Genomic DNA, 21,137 nt, shown 5'->3' on the forward strand with positions numbered 1-21,137 from the left:
TATCTTTTTTTAAATTTACTTTTTTTTCCTTAATAATGTTTCTTCAATGAACACGGAACGGTGGCATAGCTGTGACTATCATATTGCACTCTGAGTTCAAGGTCGCGGGTTCTGTCTCAGCCGTGTCGGTTGCTGTTCGATGCGGACGAAACTTAGAAATGCTGGTGTAGTTAGATTTAGATGCATAATAAATAATGTCACCTGGTCGAAATTGTTGCGCGGATGGCCGCATTATTTTCTTGAACGCTAAGGCGGGGAATATAAGCGGAGGTCGGGACAACGAAGAAAGATTAATACATAAGAAGGTACGCATAGGCGAATGAAATATTTTGTAGAATCAAATATTTTGTAGGATCAAATTATGATTTTTCCCCATCACGTGGCCAACGTTGACGATGCTGGTCTGACGTCCTTGCCAAAGCTGCATGTCTGTCAACAAATCGGGGTCGTCTGTCAATTACCACATGTAAATCTAGCAGACAAGTTATACGATAATGTTAATTAATCAATTCTGAGCTTTTAAGTGTCAGATCCACGGAGCAAGAATTCTTAAGGAGGTGAAACTGCGCTCGCTCAGGCGTCCTAATAAAGTCACGGAATCGGGCACAGCGCTCACGCGCCCTCTGTCGTGAGAGTCAACTAGCCGAGAAGGAAAAATGCGCGCGTCCCTCTCACCGCGCTCTCCGACGGAGCTAGTCGGTTCAAGGCCATTCGTCGCCGATTCGCCGTTCGTGCTTCACGCCCGAATGGATGTCTTTTTGTGCGTCCTCGCCGGCTCCAAATTTTAACGCGACAGCGTTAAACAGCTCGTTTCGCCGAAATACCGGTGTCGGCGTCGGTGAGGCTAGCAACTGAGAAGGCGATGCGCACGGGGCCCGATTACACGATCGCGTTCTACTCTTAAAGGCGAAGCTCGAGCGCACTCCAAGCTTTTTCGGTAAATTAGCAAAGTTAGCAAAGTTAGAAATTGGGCCAGTTGGTTGTACATGTTGGAGGGGAATTACGCTACAGTTAACTGACACTTAACAAAGCAAGAGGACGGACGAACGTAATGAACACGACAAGCGCAAACTATCAACTGAATTTATTGAAGAGAACGTTGAAGGGTGAAAATTCTATGAAAGGGGACAACAGTCAATCTACGAAGGGAGAGGGCGTTACAATCTTCTGAACAGGTATCTTGCGCCACAAGTGCCTGGTGTGGGTGACGTCAATGATGCTTGTTTCTTATTTTATGTGTTTCTTATGCTGGTAAATTAACTAGAAAAATGGCGTGACATACAGGAAAATTACCTGCGCGACATATTTTGCACAACGCGAAACCTATAACTTTTGATAACGTGAACTCAATGAGTTAGGAATCATTTATTTCAACGAATGATGGGACTTACCCTATATGCCATCAATTCAAATTTAGGTTGCTGGCTGCGGCAGCCGCATTTCGATGGAGGCGAAATGCTAAAGGCATGTGTGCTTACATTTAGGTGCACGTTATAAAACCCCAGATGGTCAAAATTTCACGTTGTCTTTTTTTGAGAACAGCAGACAAGTAGCTGGGACAGCGCGGAAAGACTGAAGGCACGGCGTCTCGTAACAGCACTGGCCGTTTCGGTTTGTCAAGGAGAACTTCGCCACCAAGCTCGCCATAATAGCGCCGCCTGTCTATGTCACTGTCCGAGAAGTGCTTCTCGCAAACGTAGTCACGAGGCGTCAGCTGTCGGTCTTTTCTTGGTACGGCGCGAGCTCACGCTTCCAACCTCACTGGGTCGCTAGGAACTTTGAAGGTAATTACCTTCTCCTTGCAGGACGCGTACCCACCGCTGCAGTTCGGCACGAAACATTTCCGCCCCATCCTGAAGAATCACTGGTCGAAATCTGCAAAGCACTCTCCTTTGTCGCGGCGTGAAAAGCGCGCGCAAACATCGAGGAGTCGGCGCCGCCGGCGCAACGCGTCGAAGCCACTGAGACTGACTGAGAGCGCTAAATAGAAAGAAAACCAGCAAATCGCGAAGAGAACTTTCCCTCCCAAGGCCACCTACGTATGCGCGCTCACAACATGCGAGCGAGGAGCGAAGGGCGCTTGCATGCGGCGGCAGGCGTCGTCTGCACAGGGGCCACTACTAGCAGTTCGTTTCAAGCGCTGTACGGCCTATAATTCTGGCAGTATCGATTAGGAACTGCAGCTAAAATATGTGTCATATCTACCGATTGATGTTACAGACAGAAATCTTAGAAATTTTACATTGTACGAGGCGCTATCACAATTTTTATGCATCACGTCCATAGAAGAGCATGTAAAAGATGGCAACAGGCCGAAAGCGTCATCTGTCGTGCTTCGGCGTAAACCGCATTCCGCCGTGACGCTATCGCGCCGCCCTCGCGCACTGCCGCGGCCTAGAGATTCTTCTCCTCAAATACTTCTTTCTCCGTGGTCAGATCCATGATACGATTGCGAGAGACGCTGTAAACCACCTGGAGTTCCTTATATTGCACCTGAATCTACGAACACGCGAGTTCTCGCGTTTCATTCCCATCGAAATATAACCGCCGTGGCCTGGATTCTGACACACGCCTTCGAGCTTTCAAAAGAGTCTTCGTAGAAAGTGCTCGTTTACATTTGTCTTGTACCGCCAGCAATGAGCATTCATGATTGCTCAGATATATTCACATTCGGCAAGGGGTAAGTGTTTAGACGAGTTGGTAAGGAAATAGGCTTCTGAATTCAGGGCTCTACATTCAAAACCCAACACCTCCAAGAATATTTATTTTGTTTTATACATTTACTCCTCCATAGCGATTCGTCTTACGCAATACAGAGATGGATGTACAGACGGACACACAGTGTACAAATGCTTACGAGTTTTAAAAATATACGATAAAGGAAAGATAAAAAGAAAGAGTGACTTGTGGGTTTTGACGTGATAAAACCTGGATACGGTCGTGAGACACGCCGAAGTGGGGGATCCCAGATTAATCTTGGCCGTCCGACGTTCTTTGACGTGAAACCTGATTCTGAGTATAGACGAGTGTCCTTGCATTTCGCCGCCATCTAAATGTGGCCGCCGTGGCTGGGCATCAAACCCGCGACCTCGAGCTTAGCAGCGCGGCATTTCAGTCTGCTAAGCTGCCGCACAGGGTGACGAAAGAGAAATGCGGTCGCGTTTAATGTGGCACGCGACCGCATGCCACGTTAAAACAGTCTGAGGGTTTCATAAAAGAGCCGAAACCCCCACATGCTTGTCCCAACAGATTTGTATCAATCGCCTACCGCTGCTTCCTCCAGGACTTCGACGTGTGTCGTGCGCGTTGAGTGTGGCGCCGTCCACCAAGTTGTGCGAGTCGCCCCACATGCACATCTCGGGCACGTTAGTCAGCGCCAGCGGGATGGCTCCGGCTGCCCTGAGGAATGCTACAGCCGGAGCGTCTTCCACGGCACGCCGTCCATACCAGAATAACGAGCCCGCGTCCTGTCGCATACCTGCGACAGAAACACAGTTCAGGTTCTAGTGTCAGAAGTACCACGCGTTAAAGCAGCGGTAAAGTAGAACGTCCTTGCATGACGATGCTGCAACGCCGGTACAAGCAATGGTGAGCCCGATGCGCTCCGCTCCTGCTGTCACCTCACAGGCATGGACAATCTCTACACCGTATGAACTGAAACCACCGCGCAAAGTAAGCCGTAAAATGGTGCGGCGACTGAATTAGGTTTTTAGCAAAGAATTCCTCTTAAAAGGTAGAGCGTGCGAACACGGACGAAAGAGAGAAGGGAGACACCACAAACGCCGACTAAGCATTTCTTCACTTCTGTGTTTGCACGCCCCGTCTTATAACATGAATACGTACCATCTAGCTGAGCTCTGTTATTCCAGCAAAGAAGGATGTCAACATGACCCACGCCAGTAGCGCTCCACTCGGCCACAAGCATATGGTGTGAAACTTTTGGACATCAGTCCTAGATGCTGGGAAGTGCTAGCAAATGATGGTCTACTGGTAGTCCTGAAAACATATTGGGATTGCTCTTGGGGAAATAGGTGGAGGTTTAGCTGGTTAATGAAGACCTTAGCGTTACACTAGCGTAGGCCTTTCGATGTTGCTCCGTCAACTACCCCGTATTTGCTCAACTTTACTAGCAAGTGCGAAGCATCCAGTGGTGCTATAACACGTTTCTCATCTACCAGTTTCCTTCACTTTAAAGTTTCTCATTATGGTCTCTTTAAAACTGCCTTAGTATTGCTTCCCTAGGACATGAGCATTTCGCTGTGATGCGTTGGGATATCAGTCTTGGACATAGGTGTGCGTAGGGTTCTGCATTTTAGGGAGAGCCAATTTTCACCGCAGTCAACTCCCCGCGTATCATCTCTCGGTTTGCTTGAGCTTCACGTTTGTCGTTATGCTTTCTTTAAAACTTGCTTTAAAACTCGCGTGCCAGCAATCAGTAAGTAACCTTTGATTGCAATGCTGTTCTTGGAAGTGAACGGTAGCCCCAGCAGAGGCTTTTCTTTGCTCATTTGACTTGCGCTCATGGTTCCCGATGCCACCAGTTTGTCGACCTCCTCGGCATCTTTAAGTGCTTCTTCAAACCTCTCCTCGACGACAGCATTGATGATTGGCTGCACCTCCCGTATGCGTCTGATGTAGGCAGAGACAACGTCGACACTTTTGACCTGCAAGGATGAGAAAAAAGAAAGATGACGATTGCATCACCTCTTTCTTTGTTTCCACAACGCCAGACGCTCGGGATTCGATGCAAGAGTGAAGGACGAAACATTTTTGTAGATGTGGCGTCGCTGGAGCCAACGTTTCGACTAGCGGACTTGTCTCCGTCACGGAAGGCAGTTGCTGCTTTTCTCAGCACCTTGTATGCGCACGCCTTGATCCATCTCCCCGAATTACACAAGAGGAGGAGGAGTAAAAAACAAGTTCGAAAAATAGGGGGAAAGGCAAAGAAAGTGTGGCATCAAGGGTGGAAACTTGGGCATGTCGGTAGCACATAATGAATGTAAGAACAGTGCAACAGATAAGGACATGAGGTGCGACGTGTGTTTTCTTCTTCAGTCCTTGTCTGTTGCGCTATTCTTACATTTATTGATGTGCGGCATGAGGCTATTCAGAGTGCGTTCAAATTGTGAGAGTAAGGGCGAGAAATCCTAAATAAAAGGATGCAAACAGAGGGGGGGGGGAATAGACGTACCAGGAATGTATACAGCTTTTGTTCACTTGCACGGTGTAAAGTGGGGGGGGGGGGGGGGACTCTTTGCATTGAGCTGAGAGACGAGGAAATCGCGCCTTTGCATTTCACCAAAACATACATCACATGTAAGCAGCAAGTCAGCATGAGAATTACGTGGTCAGAACGGTTGAGAAGCTTAGATAAGACGCTTATGTATGACTGGTTGTCGATGTATACCTGCTATATCGGGCAGATAAAAGAAGTTCGCGTGCAGACGTGGACACAAGAGAAGGCATCACAACAACACTGCGCTTTTGTTTCCTTGTGCGCACGCCAACTCCTTTTATCGTGAATCCGCACCAGCTAACTCAACTTTCTGTCATTCTACATCGGACCCACTCATGAACGCCCTTTGAAACGCTCGTCCTATTAGCTAGAGTATATTAAACTTGTGAATGAGACACGACTCTATATTTTCTGTCTCTCGGAGACGGGAATCTTCACTGAAGTATATGAAGCTTGATTTCATCAAAGTTGTGACTTTCCGCATTAAACTGCTGTGCCACTGCATTCGGTAAATCATTTGCTGTGTGCGCACGATGCCCGCACGATTGCCAATCAATACTGATCCATGGCGCTTTTTCTTACTTTTTGATGTGTCACGCGAAGTCCTTAGATAGGCTGCGGTGTTATCGGTGTAGAAGACACTACACCTACTTAATAATTATTATAACTTAGCGGCAGCTTGTGGCTGTGGTGTGAATGAAGTTCAGTGTATCTGAAATAACTACTACCTTACCAGTATATGCTCGTACATATGCAAGTGTAACAGGTGTGATAATCTAATATTCGTGTTTCACCCATAACGCAGCAGTTACACCCCTGTCCCGCAAGAAGTAGGAAACCACATTTAATAAAAATTCGCAAGGTGATGGCTCATTTTGTGCACTGCCAATGCAGCTTTCGGCAGCAAAATGTTGCACATGCTGCTGCTTTCGAGAATTTCAGAGACAGCGCGCTCTTCGCGCCCCGCATGCCGCATCAAACCACGGAGCACAGTTTCATGTGCAAAAGCTCCACAACGGAGCAGCGGTTACTTCGTACGAAAGCAACAGCGCAATTTTCCTGCCTAGGCGTGACTTCGACTTTCATTGCCGGGTAGAGTGAATATCGTTTTTTTTTTTTTTGGTAGTGAATACTGGTGACGAAGATCCGATGACGCATACGAAACGACAACAATGCCCTTGATGACATTTAGGCGAGGACTGTTGGATAGGGCAGAGGCCATCTCCGAGGTATAAGCCCATTTAAACGCCGCGAACTAACGGAACAGCTTTGTGGTCACCTCTGCGCTCGCAGAGTACTTTATATTGCCTTGGCGCAGTTTTATTTTTCAATTATCGTCATCGTGTATCTATTTCTTCATATTTCAGCGTCTGACTACGAGAGAGAAAAAGCAGTCTCAGCCACACGTGTCATTCTTTAAGCTAAGAATTCCCGAATTAATCATCTATACTGACCACGTGAATTTTCGGCTAAGAACAATTTTTGAGGCAAATCGTGTCGAAGAGCGGCGTTACCTTGCCATTTCTGATGTCGGCAGCAAGAGATGTAGCGGAACGCAGCAGAAGCTTGTCGGTGACAGGTGGCAGTGGACGAGGCTTTTTCCAGAACCACCACAGGGCAAATACTAGCCGGGTCACAGTCCACCACAAGTATACGGCCAGCTCTAGTAGCAGCTCTCGACAACTTCCTAAGATGGTAGCCACTGCACGGAGATTTCTAGGATAAAAAGAGGAGAATTACCAATGAATAACTACAGCGACGAAAGCAACAGAGGACTGACAGGAAAGACGGTAATGCAAAGAAACGCCGGCCCATACAACCGTGTCCCTTCACGCTATCTCACTGCGGACGTTTAGGGGGTTGTTACTTTCCTGTGTAAGCCACAGCAGACGGTCAAGGACGTACAATGCGTACACTGTGTTTGGAGACCGGCTCATTACAATGCTTCTATTAGACCCGATGTATGGATGAATGTTAGGAGTGTCTCCTTTGAACCAGGTGACGGCTAGTGCCATCAAACTCCTTACGAGTGCTCTCTATGCTCTGTACTTTGTGCTAACAAGTTGTCACTTCCGAGCTTTCCCCTCCAAATTTTTACTGTTACTGTACTCGTTATCTTTTCATTCTTTTCATTCCGTGAGTTCCATAGCTTTCCGCCACCAATCTTACTCCGCCCTCTCTTACTGGACTCCACCGCAGATTCATTTATGTGCCCCAAACTGCCTCTGAAACTTAATATCATGGGAAGGTTTACTCCTTCCTTGATTATTGGAGGGAGACCTTGACATTCGACTAGAGTGTACGTACTCCGTGGTTTCTGCACCTTTCCCGCATGTTAGGCACAAATTGTCTTTCTTTAAAAATATTTTCTATAGCTTCGCGTTCTTAGATACCCTGGTCTGGCCTCAAAGAGCAGGTAACGTCCTCCTGATATGTCATAAACTTTTTTTGTGTCGCCCTTTGCTTCTGATATACCTCTATTGCTCGTTTTTTCCTGATTGCTTCTACGCACTACGCCGTTTAGGTAACTTGGGCTTCACGCTTAATGCCTTTGTCTTACCGCTGTCGACGAACTTGTATTAAATACCGGTTCTCGGTTCTCGTTCTTTTCCTCCATTGTGTGTCCGCAATTTTTCTATACAAGTACTTTACTATTCTATCTGGCCACCTCTTATCAGTTTTGCTTAGACATTTTTCGAAGCAGATTTTGCTCTGAGCATCGCGCGTTTCGAAGGATGTCCAGCCCATGTATCCTAAACCGCTTCGTTTGTGATTTTTCATGATTTCCCAGCGTCAGCCTCTTAATTGCCCTCTGATTTGTCTCCGGTCTCTATTGCACCTCAGATCTCCTGCTCAGCGCCGAGTTAGAGAAGTAGGGGTGGTGCCGATTGGTGGGAGGTCTGGATGACGTCACGGCAAAGACTGGTAAGTTTCGACTTATTCGAATAAGTCTAAACATGCGCTCCGCCTGAATAACATGCGCTCGCTTCGCCACGCTGCGCAGTGTGGCATTTGTGTTCAATTTTTGCTTGAGTCAAGATTTAGATGAATGACGAAAGAAAGCATAAATGAAGGCTTCGATGAGCACCCGTCTGGTCGGAAAGAACCATCGAATAAACCTCCGCCCACGCGCACATTAGTCCCCGCTTACACCAGATCAACGTGCTGCCATCAAGAGCTTCCGTAATAATAAGAACATCGCGCTGCTTTCTGCAGATAAGGGCAATTCGACAGTCATGATAAACAGGAGCGATTACGACAAAAAAATGTTCAGATCCAGCGCTAATGTTCTTGTGCAGCGATTGGTGTAGTTCTAAATTCTGCACTAAATGCAGCTCGACTACTGTGAAGCCTGAGAAAGTGGGTAGCACGGGCACCCTTATCTTATCTATGAGTCTCTTATCTATGAGTCTCTTATCTATGCGTCTCTTGTCTATCAGTCTCTTATCTATGAACGATATCTCTCAGGAGTTTGTAACACTGGCGCCGAAGAAGCGCCGGTGGGAGGAGCAAGCGCGCGCGCTTTGCGAGACGGTGGCGCCCTCTCTTGCGCGGCACGGGTGTGAGCCGCATGTTTCCGAAGCGTTTTTACCGATTTTAATTTGTATAATTACTTCTTGGTTATTTCTGTTAATTAAATTATTTGAGAGCTTGCTCGTTTATTTTAACCAAGTTTTGAGCATTGATAGCCTTGTTTTAGGCCTGTATTGATCACTTAATTTTGAGCGTGATCACGCCACATGAGATCTATGGATGGATGACAAGCCGAGCCCCAAAAGTGCTACCACTTAAATGTGCTCGTGCTGCTTTCTGACGAAGACACGTACACTCCTCTTGAGAAAGACCCAACGTAAAGACCGCAGAAAGATTTGCAGAAGCTACTTCCGATCTCTTCCGGGTTATTCCAGCCCAACACAAGTCGCTCTGCTACAAGCTACTATGGCACAACGGTTCTGCCCCAGCACTCTACGGCGTTCCTAAGTTCCATGAGCCTGGTGTCCCGTTACGACCCATCGTAGATTTCACCCGGTCGCCACTATGCAGGCTTTCTGGCTACTTTCAAATGCTGCGATTCCCCAATGGAATGTCAGAGCGCTGATGTCACGTATAGGTCAGAGAAGCTCCAGCCTCAGTGACTGATTGTACTCCTTTGCACGTGCAGTGCTCTCCTTCTCTCTCTCTTCCTCTTTCTATTCCCTATTCCCTTATCCCCAGCGCAGGGTAGCAAACCAGACTTTCGTCTGGTTAACCTCCCTGCCTTTCCTCTTCTCGCTTTCTCTCTCTCTCTTCTGGCTACTTGCATAGTCTGACGTCTCCTCTGTTAGGCCAGAGTCACACTCACGTCCAGAGCTTAAGTCACTTCATTGTGGGCTTATCTTTAGACGACGGTGAAATCATGATGTCGTTTGACGTGGTGTCACTTTTCACCAGTGTGCCCACTGATTTGGCAGCGGACGTAATCAAGGAGGTCCTGAAATCTTATCCCACTCTTCCTGAAAGCATGCCTATCGACGTGCCAGACCTGGTGAGGCTTCTACGCTTCTGTCTGTCCAACACGCACTTTGTTTTTAAGGGAGAATTTTACAGACAAGTCCACTGCGCCACAGCCATAGGGGCTTCACTCTCGGGTCACTTTCTTCAATTTGACAATGAATTCTGCGCAACACCGAGCGCTCTCGTCCTTCACTTCAGCCCCAAAGATTTTCCTTCGTTACGCCGATGACTGTTCTTATATAATAAGAAAGAACATTTGGATCCGTTTGCGTGCCACCTAAAGTGCATTGAAAAACGATTGAATTTACTATATACAGTACAATAAAATAATGGAGAGTTGCCCTTCCTGGACGTACTGGCGAAAGGTGATGCTGTTGGGCTTTCTTTCGCCGTATTTAGAAAGAGCACGCACATCGACCGGTATTTCCACTTTAAATCGGTACACCCTGCAGCACGGAAGAGGTCCGTGGTGTCGTCTTTAATTCAGGGCGCTCACAGCATTTGTACCAAATCTGTTGAACGTTCATCTGACGTTCAACATGTGCGCCGCGACATGTCGTGAACTCGCTACCCGGATTGTTTCGTGACGATTATGGAACGCAAGTTGGAACGCCCTTCAGCAGACCTACCACAGTGTTCGAAACGATCCAGAATACTATACATGCCTGGTGTTAGTGAGACTTTGGCATGTGTTATACGCAAGTACGACGTACACGTGGGTCATGTACCGAGATGCGCAAGCTGAAACACGCCCTTGTCAATGTGAAAGGCAGATTACGAAAAGAGTGCTTTCCCGGTGTGCTTTCCCGTGCGCAAAATGCGATTTTGTGTACATCGGTGAATCCGGAAATTTCGAGCGACTGCTGAAACAGCCCTGTAACGATGTGAAGAATGAGAAAGTATCATCGAACGCCCTCGCCGAACATGCGCAAGCCTCAAATCATGAGATATACTGGGGTAAGGCACGTGTCGTCGCTACCGAGAAGGACCTGACCTCCAGATTGTACCTGGAATATCTGATAATACATACAAGGAAAAGTATGCCCAACCACATGGGTGGTAATCTGCCCCCCATATAGGCAAGATGTTTAGGCCACGTGCTTTAGCCTATTTAAACGCTTAGCTCTCCTTACTTCGGTTTTATTGTGTACAAGGCTCCCGTTCTGGGTGCCGAAACGTCAATACATTGTTTTTTTTTTTTTTTGTCTTGTGGTCGGCGTCCTTGTCTTTCATTCGACGAAAGAAAGCAGCGATCATGTTTCAAGCAAAAAAAAAGCAGGTGTTTTATATTTATGCATACAATCGTCATTGTCGTGCATCGAAACGTCGTGCATACTTCGACAGAACGACGACTTGCGTTATTATGTCGCGCTGCTAAGTTCGAGGATGCGCGTTCGATCCCCAGCCACGGCGTCCGCATTTTGGTCGAGATGAAATGCAAGGACACCCATGTGCGTGGTTTTAGGAACACGTTTAGGGAGCCCATGTGGTCAAATTTTATTCGGAGTGCCCCACTACCACGAGCCTCATAATTGTATCGTCGTTCTGGTACGTCATAACCCTAAGTTACGTTATTGGGTAGCATTTTTCTCGGACGATCCCTTTAGGAGATGCGATGATTTTGACTACATAAGTTATCTTTGCATCGGGCACGCCCACGTATCTGCAAACAGCGTATCTGGCGCTGGGCCAAGCCCTTTATCACGCAGTTTGCAAAAGTGTATGCAATGTCCTGTATCGCCAAATATCGCGAAAGCACTTATTCGATAATAATGCCCCAGCTGTTGTGTACTATTTTTTATTGTGTGCTCGGTCATTCAACCTGTTAATAATATCTCGGGTTTAACGTCCCAAAACCACGATATGATTATGAGGGACGCCGTAGTGGAGGGCTCCGGAAATTTCGACCACCTAGGGTTCTTTAACGTGCACCTAAATGTAAGTACACGGGCCTCATACATTTTCGCCTCCATCGAAAATGCAGCCGCCGCGGCCGGGATTCGATCCCGCGGCCTTCGGGTCAGCAGTCGAGCGCCATAACCACTAGACCACCGTGGCGGGGCGCATCATTCAACCTGTTAAGTTTCACGTTTTTTCTTGCAGTAGATTTAGTGCTTCTCTCCGTTACAAAAACTATATGATGTTAAGTGTTGAGCTTCGTTGCTGTCAGCTTGCGTCTTCGTGAAGCGTCGTAGTATATAGCAGCGGTGCTGTCAGACTCGCATGTACCAGTTGACATAACGTACCCGTAAGTCCTTTTTTCCTGGCAGTTTACCACTGAGCAGCATCAACCGGTATGTGGACAAGGCGTGCAAGACTAAGCGGTGCCTCGTTGAGGCGGAGAACGTTTGATAAGCGAGCCACGTCGTTTACTGCGCCGTCAAAACAGCCTACGAAAACCGTTTCGACTTTTTAACATTTGTTTTGCAAGCGAGAGTTACCCAGCAGTGCTGCAAGTTACCCAGCAATGAGTTACCCAGCAGGGAAGGTAACCCGTTTCTGACACGGCGCCGTATATGCGACCGGGTGTTCGTACAAAGCTCGGTAAGGCTACGTAATCACTGCATGGCGACTCATAAAGAGGTACCTGTACAGCCCCAAGCACCGGTACCTCAGTATTTTCGAAGGCAAAAGCGATGGATACCTGATGAAACGAGAAGGGTAACGGTGGCAGCGGCGGCGCTAACATGAATGGTGCTGTTTATTACTATGAATACATACCGACTAGCCCAGCTTACCACTCTCACGAATGGTGCAAACAGTCACGTGACTAAAGATTACGGCTTGATGTCGTCATGATGTGACTCCATCATGACGTCACAGATCACCAAAATTTCTGATGTTATCGCGACGTTTCTATGACGGCACATGAGATGGCATCGCGTGGTGACGTCATGCCACGAAATCATCGCATGTCAAAGGTGTGCCGATGCCGGAGGCAGTGCAATGCCAGGGGAGGTGCAGAAAGCTTTCGGGGAGGTGGGGGCAATTATGAATACATCGACTTAAAATAACCCCTTCAGGCGCGAATTACGCGTGGTATAATTCCAAGGCGCTCAGTATTACATTCCAAGAAAGAAAATGAAGGAGTGTGTTGACATGTGCGAGCGTCAGTGACTAATGTAATTAGTGTGTAATTAAATATCTAATTATCCTGCAATCAGTAAGCTTCAATTCTTGCATAAAAAGAATGAAATATTAGGCCCGAACTGCATGCACAGTTTGTTTTTTGGTCGTACTCATTTCGAGCAAAGAAAAAAAAATACTTTTGACGTTGGTCCTGGAAAGGGGCACGTCGAACAATCCTCGAACATGGTAGAATCTACAGCACAATGATTCTCTACAGCAATACGCAGCACAATGAGGTTAAATGACCATTACTTGTCCATTCAGGAAGCCTGCACGAATGTGCACACTGCGTTTCGATCCATTTTAAGAAACACGCGGTGCGTGACGCGCCTCCGAAGTTTATGGGTAGTACACACGGCGCCTAAATGAGATGAAGGAAGATGGTCCGCAGTTAATTACAAATTTATAAATACAGTCAGTGCAAGTGCCCATATCATACCCCTAAGTCTTTCATTAGGGCCGCTCATGTTATTTATTTATTTATTTATTTATTTATTTATTTATTTATTTATTTATTTATTTATTTATTTATTTATTTATTATACACCCTAATACATTAAAGGGGAGGACTTGCAATAAAGAATTCGTAACAGCGGATAACGCTTCTGCCATCCCAGGTGATCTAACTATCCATTGCCAACTGTCCACTATCATTAGCCACCTCACACGGTAAAAACTTCCGAAAAGTAGGTTCGAAAACGGTGTGCAAGATGTTGAAGATGACCCGTATACTTGGCATCGAACTTTAGAGCGCATCGGGAACGAGTAGGAAAATATTAAAATGACGGCAAACACGTAAAAGCATCGGAGTGTGCAAAGAGATAAATGCATAATTAGAGAACTCCACACTCACACGTTCTGTCCACTATATTTTCTTCAAAAAAGTCCTGGACGATTTCTGCAAACAGACTTCGAGAAACTCCCCGAAATAACTTGAATGCTTAACAGGCAAACTGCCACATAAATAACCACATCTATAAAGGACATACTGGAGGACAAGCTCAACACGGACCCATCTCTCCAGCAGAGTGACCCAACAAAGAGAGGAATGGAAAGCCTACACAAGAGAGACAAGAGTAAAAGAAAAGAATGGAAGACTTGTTAGTCAAGACGAGCTCATCGGAGATCCATTGTGTCAAAACAGTTGTAAGTCAAGATGAAGAGAAACCGTAGTATGTAATCTAGAGAATTATGCCCTTGGAGGTGGCTTCGCTGGGTGGTGGGATCAAACTGTTACTTTTTATTTTCTATTTTTTCTTTTAATAGAAATTTTAGTACATTTTGTTCTTTTATCTAATTTATCGATTTTGGCCTGCGATACTTAGGTGGTGCAGGCAGGGCATAGTTTTTTTTAATTTATATTTCATTTATTTTCGCCCAACTCCACTTTAAAGTAAAGTCGGATACAACTTTAGAAGGCAGGAGAGGGCCCGCCCAGACGACCGAAGCGCGGCAGCCGATCGCCTCCGCGACTTTCACTTTCTTTATTGTGAGGTATGAAAAAAGAAAAAAGAATAAAACCGCGGCCCGCACCACAATAATATAGCAGGCAATGCCAATGAGAAAAGAAAAATGAACAGGGCAGAGCCAAGTTAAATTTTGAAGGGGAAGAAGAACGGGACCCCAACCCAGAATAGCGGACAAAAAAAAAAAAAAACTACTGTTCATGTTTACATTGCTTTCTTGCTGCTAACATGTCTCAGAGTTTAATCTTCGGTGCTGAATCTTGAAAGTGGTAGTTCTTCAGTCTTGTCTTCGTGGAATCTTCCTTGTCTTGTTTCCTATGGGGGCAGGCTGTTGATTTTTGGTTTAGCTTCTCCTACTGATTAAGTGCTCTGTAAAATAATGAAATTTTTATTACTGACCCCCCCCCCCCCACCCCCCAGCACGGTAGAACGTGACTTGCATTACGTGTCAGTAGTAGATGCGGAGAATATATCTAAGTTGAATTATTCTTGAATTCTTGTTTTTCATTTTTTTATTACATTACTGATATCTAGTGGTTGAAAGTGTGAGAGAATGGTGCGGCGCTTACATATTCTGTGGTTGACTTGTTAGTGTAGTTAACCTTCCCCCGCGACTAGAGAAATGGCCCCGCTCATGCACGCGCCGATGTTCTCCGAAAGCGGAGCCACCGGCCGTCCGCACATGACGTCAGTCTCAAGCGCGCGCCCATTGGTGCATTGGTGTGTCATCCGCCTTCGAGTAGGAAGTGCCGCTGCCTTCTAAAGTTGTATCCGACTATAGGTGCCAAATTTATGTGCCATTTCCACATAAATAACCAGCAAACAATGTTCGCAGATATGCCGCCAGAGAAATAAGTCTGAATGTCCAATATGTGTCATAGATTTCAAAAATGCCGCAGATCCTACGCATTAAGGGAATCGATTTCATGCGAAGCACTCAGCTAGGAGGAGCCCATGCCGTATTTTAAGTGCGGAGCACTTGGGGACCCGGGCTGGGTCGTGTGCTGTCGTACCAATTTTGAAGGCAGGCATTTATAGGCATATGTAAGCATTTAGGCGCAAACGCCGAAAATGGGCATTTATAGGCACTATAAAAACACTAACAAAGCCCTTCTTAACCTTCCTGTATCAGTGGCGCGATAGGGGTGCAAGGAACAAAATAAGCATTTGCCTTAAATCCGGTCTGTAGTTATCAGGCACATCAGGAAATTGTTCTGAGGTTGGCGCTGGTGTGTTAATTTAGATATTATTAAACATCATTAATCCAATAACCTACTTTTTTCCATTCACTTCTGGTCAACCCGGAAGGCTACCACAAACCTGGATATTTTTATCAGTCATAAATGAAAACCCGAAGATTGGTTGTTTCTAATAGTTCTTAGTTTACAGTAGTCATGAAAAATCGTTTAACAGGGACTGTCGCTGCAGCCAATTACGTTTCAAAAGCCATCAACTTTCTGGCTCCAGTAACATTACCTGTTCAAGCATCTCATCAATTCAATCCGCCATCTTCCCTTGAACTTCTGCATTGTTTAGTTTACTGCAGATTGTAGTTGTCAAGCTTCTTACCCTAAGCATAATGCACTTTGCATCTTTGATAAGACGCACTGCCAGTGCCACTAATATTCATTAAGACAAAGCATATAGGCATGCGCAGGATTCCCATCAGGCGGGGGAGGGGGGGAGGCAAAGCTTCATCGCAGCGCACCCCCCACCTTACTAAGTTAATGTATAGGGCAGACTTTGACCCCCCGCCTCTTAGGTGACTAGAGGGGGGAGGCGCCCCCCCTGCCCCCCCCCCCCCCCGTGCGCACGCCTATAAAGACAAGTGTGCAGTTCCAGCAACTACAACGCTATTGTTCTTTTAAATGCAGTTCCCAGCACGCTTAATTAGACGCTTTTGGCTTTGAACAAACAAAACGTAACCACTTAGAAGTATCTTACTTTCGCAGAAGAAGATAGCTGATTGCATGCAACAAAGCGGAAAGCTGGGCTGGTTGATATGAATTCATAATTCACTGGGAGCGCGCTCCCCCGTCAATTATCAATTTCATGCGCTGTGGCTCGAAAGGATCCCGAAAATGGAAGCGCTTTTTGGCTCGGTACAACTAATAAAGCGACTCTTCTCTTAATATTTCTTGAGGTGGTTTGCTGACTAGTTGGAATATTAAAGCTTGATGCATCTCCAGCGCTTAGAAGAAATGGTAAAAGCACGCTAATAAATACTGTTCTTATTGTCCTTTTGTTTGCCTAGGTCTACGCCTTTTTCCTATTTCACTCAACTGCCGGAAATGCATCTAATATTTCTTTTTTTTTTTACTTTACACAGGCGTGTGCGCTTAGAGACAGACAGGGTGGCATTTCTGGAACCTTTCCACCGTAGGCAATAATGAAACGGCACACAGTGCACCACAAGCGAAATACAAAGTGATAAGCGAATCATGGCGTCGCAAACATGTGATTCAAACCTTTATTTCCCCCGTGTACAATTTTGCAGATGGAGCAGAACGGTCAAAAAAAAAAAAAAAAAACGCCAGGTCTGCGCTGAAACCGCAGCACAGTCACAGCGAAAGCTGGAAGAGCGGCGTTTCTAGAGCCCGTTAAGCTCTCTTGGGGCTACAATACAAGTACACTAGAAAGGTACCCACTACGCTATAAATCACAATTTTTGTGAAGTTGGGAAGCACCTAATAAGCCATTATTCGTCATTATGCGGAGAAGCGAGGCACCAGCTACACGTCTGTAAGGCATTATGTGGACTTTGTTGACGCGACGACTGATGACGATGAAGAATTATGGCTCAGCCCTTTGTAATGGGTTAGAATCTTTAAACAGCCCACCTGTTATGTATTTGCATTGGGTGAAGCCCGGTCGCTATTTCCCTTTCCCGTCATGCTGTATAACATACGTTGACGTGGGAGAGAGAGGGGGGGAGGGGGCGAAGAACTTTACTGAGACCCCGAGGAAATGGATCATGCGCTTATGGGCTTCCTTGGCAACCAATACAAGTGCACTTGCGAGGAACCCACTACGCTATAAATCATTGTAATTTTTGAGATGTAGGGCAGCAGGCACTGTGCCATTTTTCGTCATTCTACGGAGAGCGTTGGTACCTTCTAAACGCATGTAAGGCATTATGCGCACTTTGTTGATGCTGTGCCTGATGACGATGAAGAATTATGGCAGAGCCCTATGTAATGGGTTGGAAGCATTCAACAACGTACTCGTTGCGCAATTCGCATTGTGTGACGTCTGGTTACATAATTCGCGTTGTGCGACGCTTGGTGCTTATTCTACTCTTCTACCACGCTATATTACATATGCTAATGTGGTTCCTTCCCGACATGAAGCCTGTATAGGACCTTTTTGCAAAGCAGTTTCAAGCGCCGGCATGGCTCAGAGGTTGAATACTGGGCTCCCACGCAGAGGGCCCAGGTTCGAACCTCGTTCCATCCTGGAATTTCTTTCTTATTTCGTTTTTTTTTTCTTATTTCGAGCGATACTGGTTGCGGACACCGGCGGCGGCAGCGGACAACAACGGCGCCAAACACGGCCGGTGAAATGATCTCATAACAGCTTTCGCTGTAAAAAGCTGCCGACAGGCGGCTTGACTCGTCCGATGATTGCGCATATTGGAAAGAAGGAAACGAAGTCACAGCGCAAAACCATCATGTCAAGTGTAACCCCCGTATTCTAGAACGTCCCTTCACTCGGCACTTCACCTTGACTCGAGAATGTCGATGGCAGATCCACCTTTTGGCATGAATGTTCACTGCATATGAGCGATAGCCGGCATCATTTCTTGAGAATCGCTGAGTCATTTTCAGTCGAGCGGCGGCGCTTTGCTCGACTCGTTCAAGTGAAGGGTGAAGTTCGAGTCGAGGCTTGTTTGAGAATACGGGGGTAAATGTCTCTGACAGAAAGGCGCACTTCGAGAAAGACGTCAGATTTATGTTTTCCTCTTAAAAACTTCATTCAACCAAAATTTGTTTGCATCTGTGGCTGCCGCAAGCTCCATTGTCTTGCGCTAGTGTCCACAAAAAGTGATATTCAAAAACCACCAAGGAATACGATCACAAACACCGCTTAGCGGGCATAGAACAGCGCAGCATACGACAGCTTCCGGGACAAGCCGGAGAACTGCCGGTGGCTTCACAAGCTCGCGCCTCGCGTAGCGGCGATGCACCGTCCAGCTGTCCTAGTGGACCTCAGTGTATCAAACCAAACCCCATTCACGCAACGGCTTCGGCGGCGAATTAGTTGTTGCTGGTACGAAAGCGGCTACTCTGTACTGAACGTGGCGTAATGCAAGCGGTATCTAATATAAAGATATGTTTTCTTGTACAAAACAACATAATACACTTCTAAATATCTTGCATTAGCTGTTTTTTTTTTTCTTGTGACGTGGGTGAACGTTTGGTTATTTGCATTTTCTGTACAGTGCCGGCAGTGCGTCACTCAAATACGTCCTGTTCTGGCCTCTTGCTATTGGCTAGTCGTTCATGCGGCTTCCGGGCTACGAGCGACAGTTTCTAGAATCGCAAAACCGAGCGATCGACCAAGTGATCTGTCGCGCGACAGCCACTTTGTCGCTTTTCGCGTCGCTCGTCGCCGTCGCATGGATTTGCGCGCATGTGGGCTTTGGCTTTTAACGCAACGCCTGCCGTAAAACGGAACAAACTATAGCTGTTCTCCGCAAAGCTGGCAATAATCAGCACAGTCTAACGTGAAGAAAAGAAGTCTGACGCCGCCGCTATATACGTACAACAACCCAAGAAGCACGCTGATTATGATGCTGAAAAACAACGCCAATATAATAGCCACGGCAGACTAGAAGCTCCCGGCGCCCGACGTGCACGCACAACTGCATATGAAGATGTTGAATCGATACCGTATTTTCTCGTCTACAACCCGTGCCTACATACAGCCCGCCCTCCCAACTACAAACCACGGAAAAATATTAACTACAAAAAAAAATTGTATTGCCGGAAGCCGCTTTCCTTGCGGTATCGCGATGCAGTGCCGTAAAGCCAACTTGTGTTCCGAAATTCACACCGAAAATACGGTAAACTGTTTAAAAGTTTATAAGGAAACTCAAGAATACATCGACCTAAGTCCAGTTTTTTAGCGAGCTCGATATATGCCGGTTACACTGCATAGCTCTTCGATATAATACGTGCCTCGATCCACTTCCATGAACCTATCAGTTAGAACAGCAATACATTTGCCAATTGACACGTGTTGAGAACGTATTTCTCGAAGCATAAAGAAAGCAAAAGGGTATGCTATGCGCACTCGCTGGTTTTATTGTTCTGAAATTTCAACATTCCATACAACAAGTAGAATACAGAAACTCGTTAATAAAATTTTATAATTACTGTTACCTTTGCTCCACAGAATCTGCCTAACTCATTCCTCCTTGCTCATCAGAAAAACAGAGTTAATGTGTGGTCTCATTGAGGTATAACCGCCTCGAATTGCCTATTGCCTCAGTCACTTGTGCCAATTAAAGGTGTGTGTTGTACACGCACACATACAAACGCACGCAGGAGCATACGTAAAGCATGGCAGAAACACCCCACCCCCTCCGAAAAAATTTATTGCTACGACACTGGAAGTAGGACCGGTAGCACCCCTCACCTCCGAAACAAAACACTGGTAACGCCCCTGAAGAAGCCCGTTTTCACGCAGTGCAACTCTCGTGCACAAGTTCCCAAAACTTGCAGCATCATTAAGCACACATACCGACGAAAATAGGTCATTTTTACACAGTGCATCGTCTGACAAACACATACATGAACATACCTTTCGTCCAGCTGTCGACGTGCGGCGTTTACTACAGGAACATCTGTTTTGAACCGCGTCCGACAGCGTCGACTACGGAGGGCCAGCGCCAGCTGGTGTCAAAGATGTCAATTTAGCCCAACGCAGTGACTATTCTGTGGTCCACACCACAGAATAGAGTGCAGCTTTATTCTGTGGGCCAGACCACAGAATAGAGTGCAACTTCATTCTGTGGACCACACAATAAACTTGCACGCTGTGGGCTGTGCAGAAATGTTCTGTAACCCAAGCAGCCCACCTCTCTTGACGACGGTTTTCTGTCACAAATTGCGAGGGTTCATTAGGTGGGCTGGTCCACAGAACAGGCACTGTTAATGCCCTCCGAAGGAACTGAACCCACCCCATGAAGACTTCGATTTGCCAACGCTCGAGCTCCATAACGAAGCTTCTCTCGAGAATCTCAATATGTGCTCGCCGTTTTGTGAATCGCTATTGAAGACGCGTATGCGTGAAAGATTCCAATGTTTTGACATATGCCAATATTGACATCAGCCGCAGATAAACTTGTTATTGTGAACGGAAGCAGCAAAACGAAGGCGTATGATGATAACAAATGACAGCGGTTCTAAAATTTCGTGAACCTGATCTATCGCGTGCGGAACACTAAAGTCACTTTCACCACAGTACGGCTGTGTCATGTGAAAAAGTGCACTAACATTTGCACGGGAGAATCGAATTTTGAGCAATCCTTCTGAATGGGCGCGGCCATAAATCACCCATAAAAGAACGCTAACGCCACCGCGAACAGAAAACTGTAATAACAAATGACAGCGTGTATAAAATTTTCTGGCCTTGATCTATCGAGTACGCAACGCTTAAGCCACTTTCGCCGCAGTACACCTGTGTCAAGCAAAAAAAAAAAGCGCGATAAGATTGGCGAGAACCTACTAGTTGTCACTGGACACAGCACACTTTGTCACTTATTTAGATACACTTGCACGCGCAGTATAATTACGAGTACTTGTATG

The 21,137-nt window shown here is 46.4% G+C and overlaps 1 protein-coding gene across 9 annotated transcripts in view; it reads right to left on the reverse strand.

Annotated features, from left to right (window-relative positions):
• The window catches only part of LOC119383728 (fatty-acid amide hydrolase 2), a 116,742-nt gene that overhangs the window by 25,613 nt on the left and 69,992 nt on the right, over positions 1-21,137 (reverse strand). For 2 of the 9 annotated variants that reach the window (XM_049412650.1, XM_049412651.1), the window contains exons 3-4: positions 4,445-4,616; positions 3,269-3,478 (exon numbers count right to left, since the gene is read on the reverse strand). The exons of 2 other annotated variants lie outside the window; for them this stretch is intronic. In XM_049412650.1, coding sequence (XP_049268607.1) covers positions 3,269-3,478; positions 4,445-4,616 — 382 coding nt within the window. Of the gene's footprint in view, positions 1-3,268; positions 3,479-4,444; positions 4,665-6,750; positions 6,926-21,137 lie in introns of all 9 variants that reach the window. 5 more of the 9 variants (XM_049412647.1, XM_049412648.1, XM_049412645.1 and 2 more) reach the window with 4 other exon arrangements.

The sequence above is a fragment of the Rhipicephalus sanguineus genome, chromosome 2 (genome assembly GCF_013339695.2).
Source record: "Rhipicephalus sanguineus isolate Rsan-2018 chromosome 2, BIME_Rsan_1.4, whole genome shotgun sequence".
Taxonomy (NCBI): domain Eukaryota; kingdom Metazoa; phylum Arthropoda; class Arachnida; order Ixodida; family Ixodidae; genus Rhipicephalus; species Rhipicephalus sanguineus.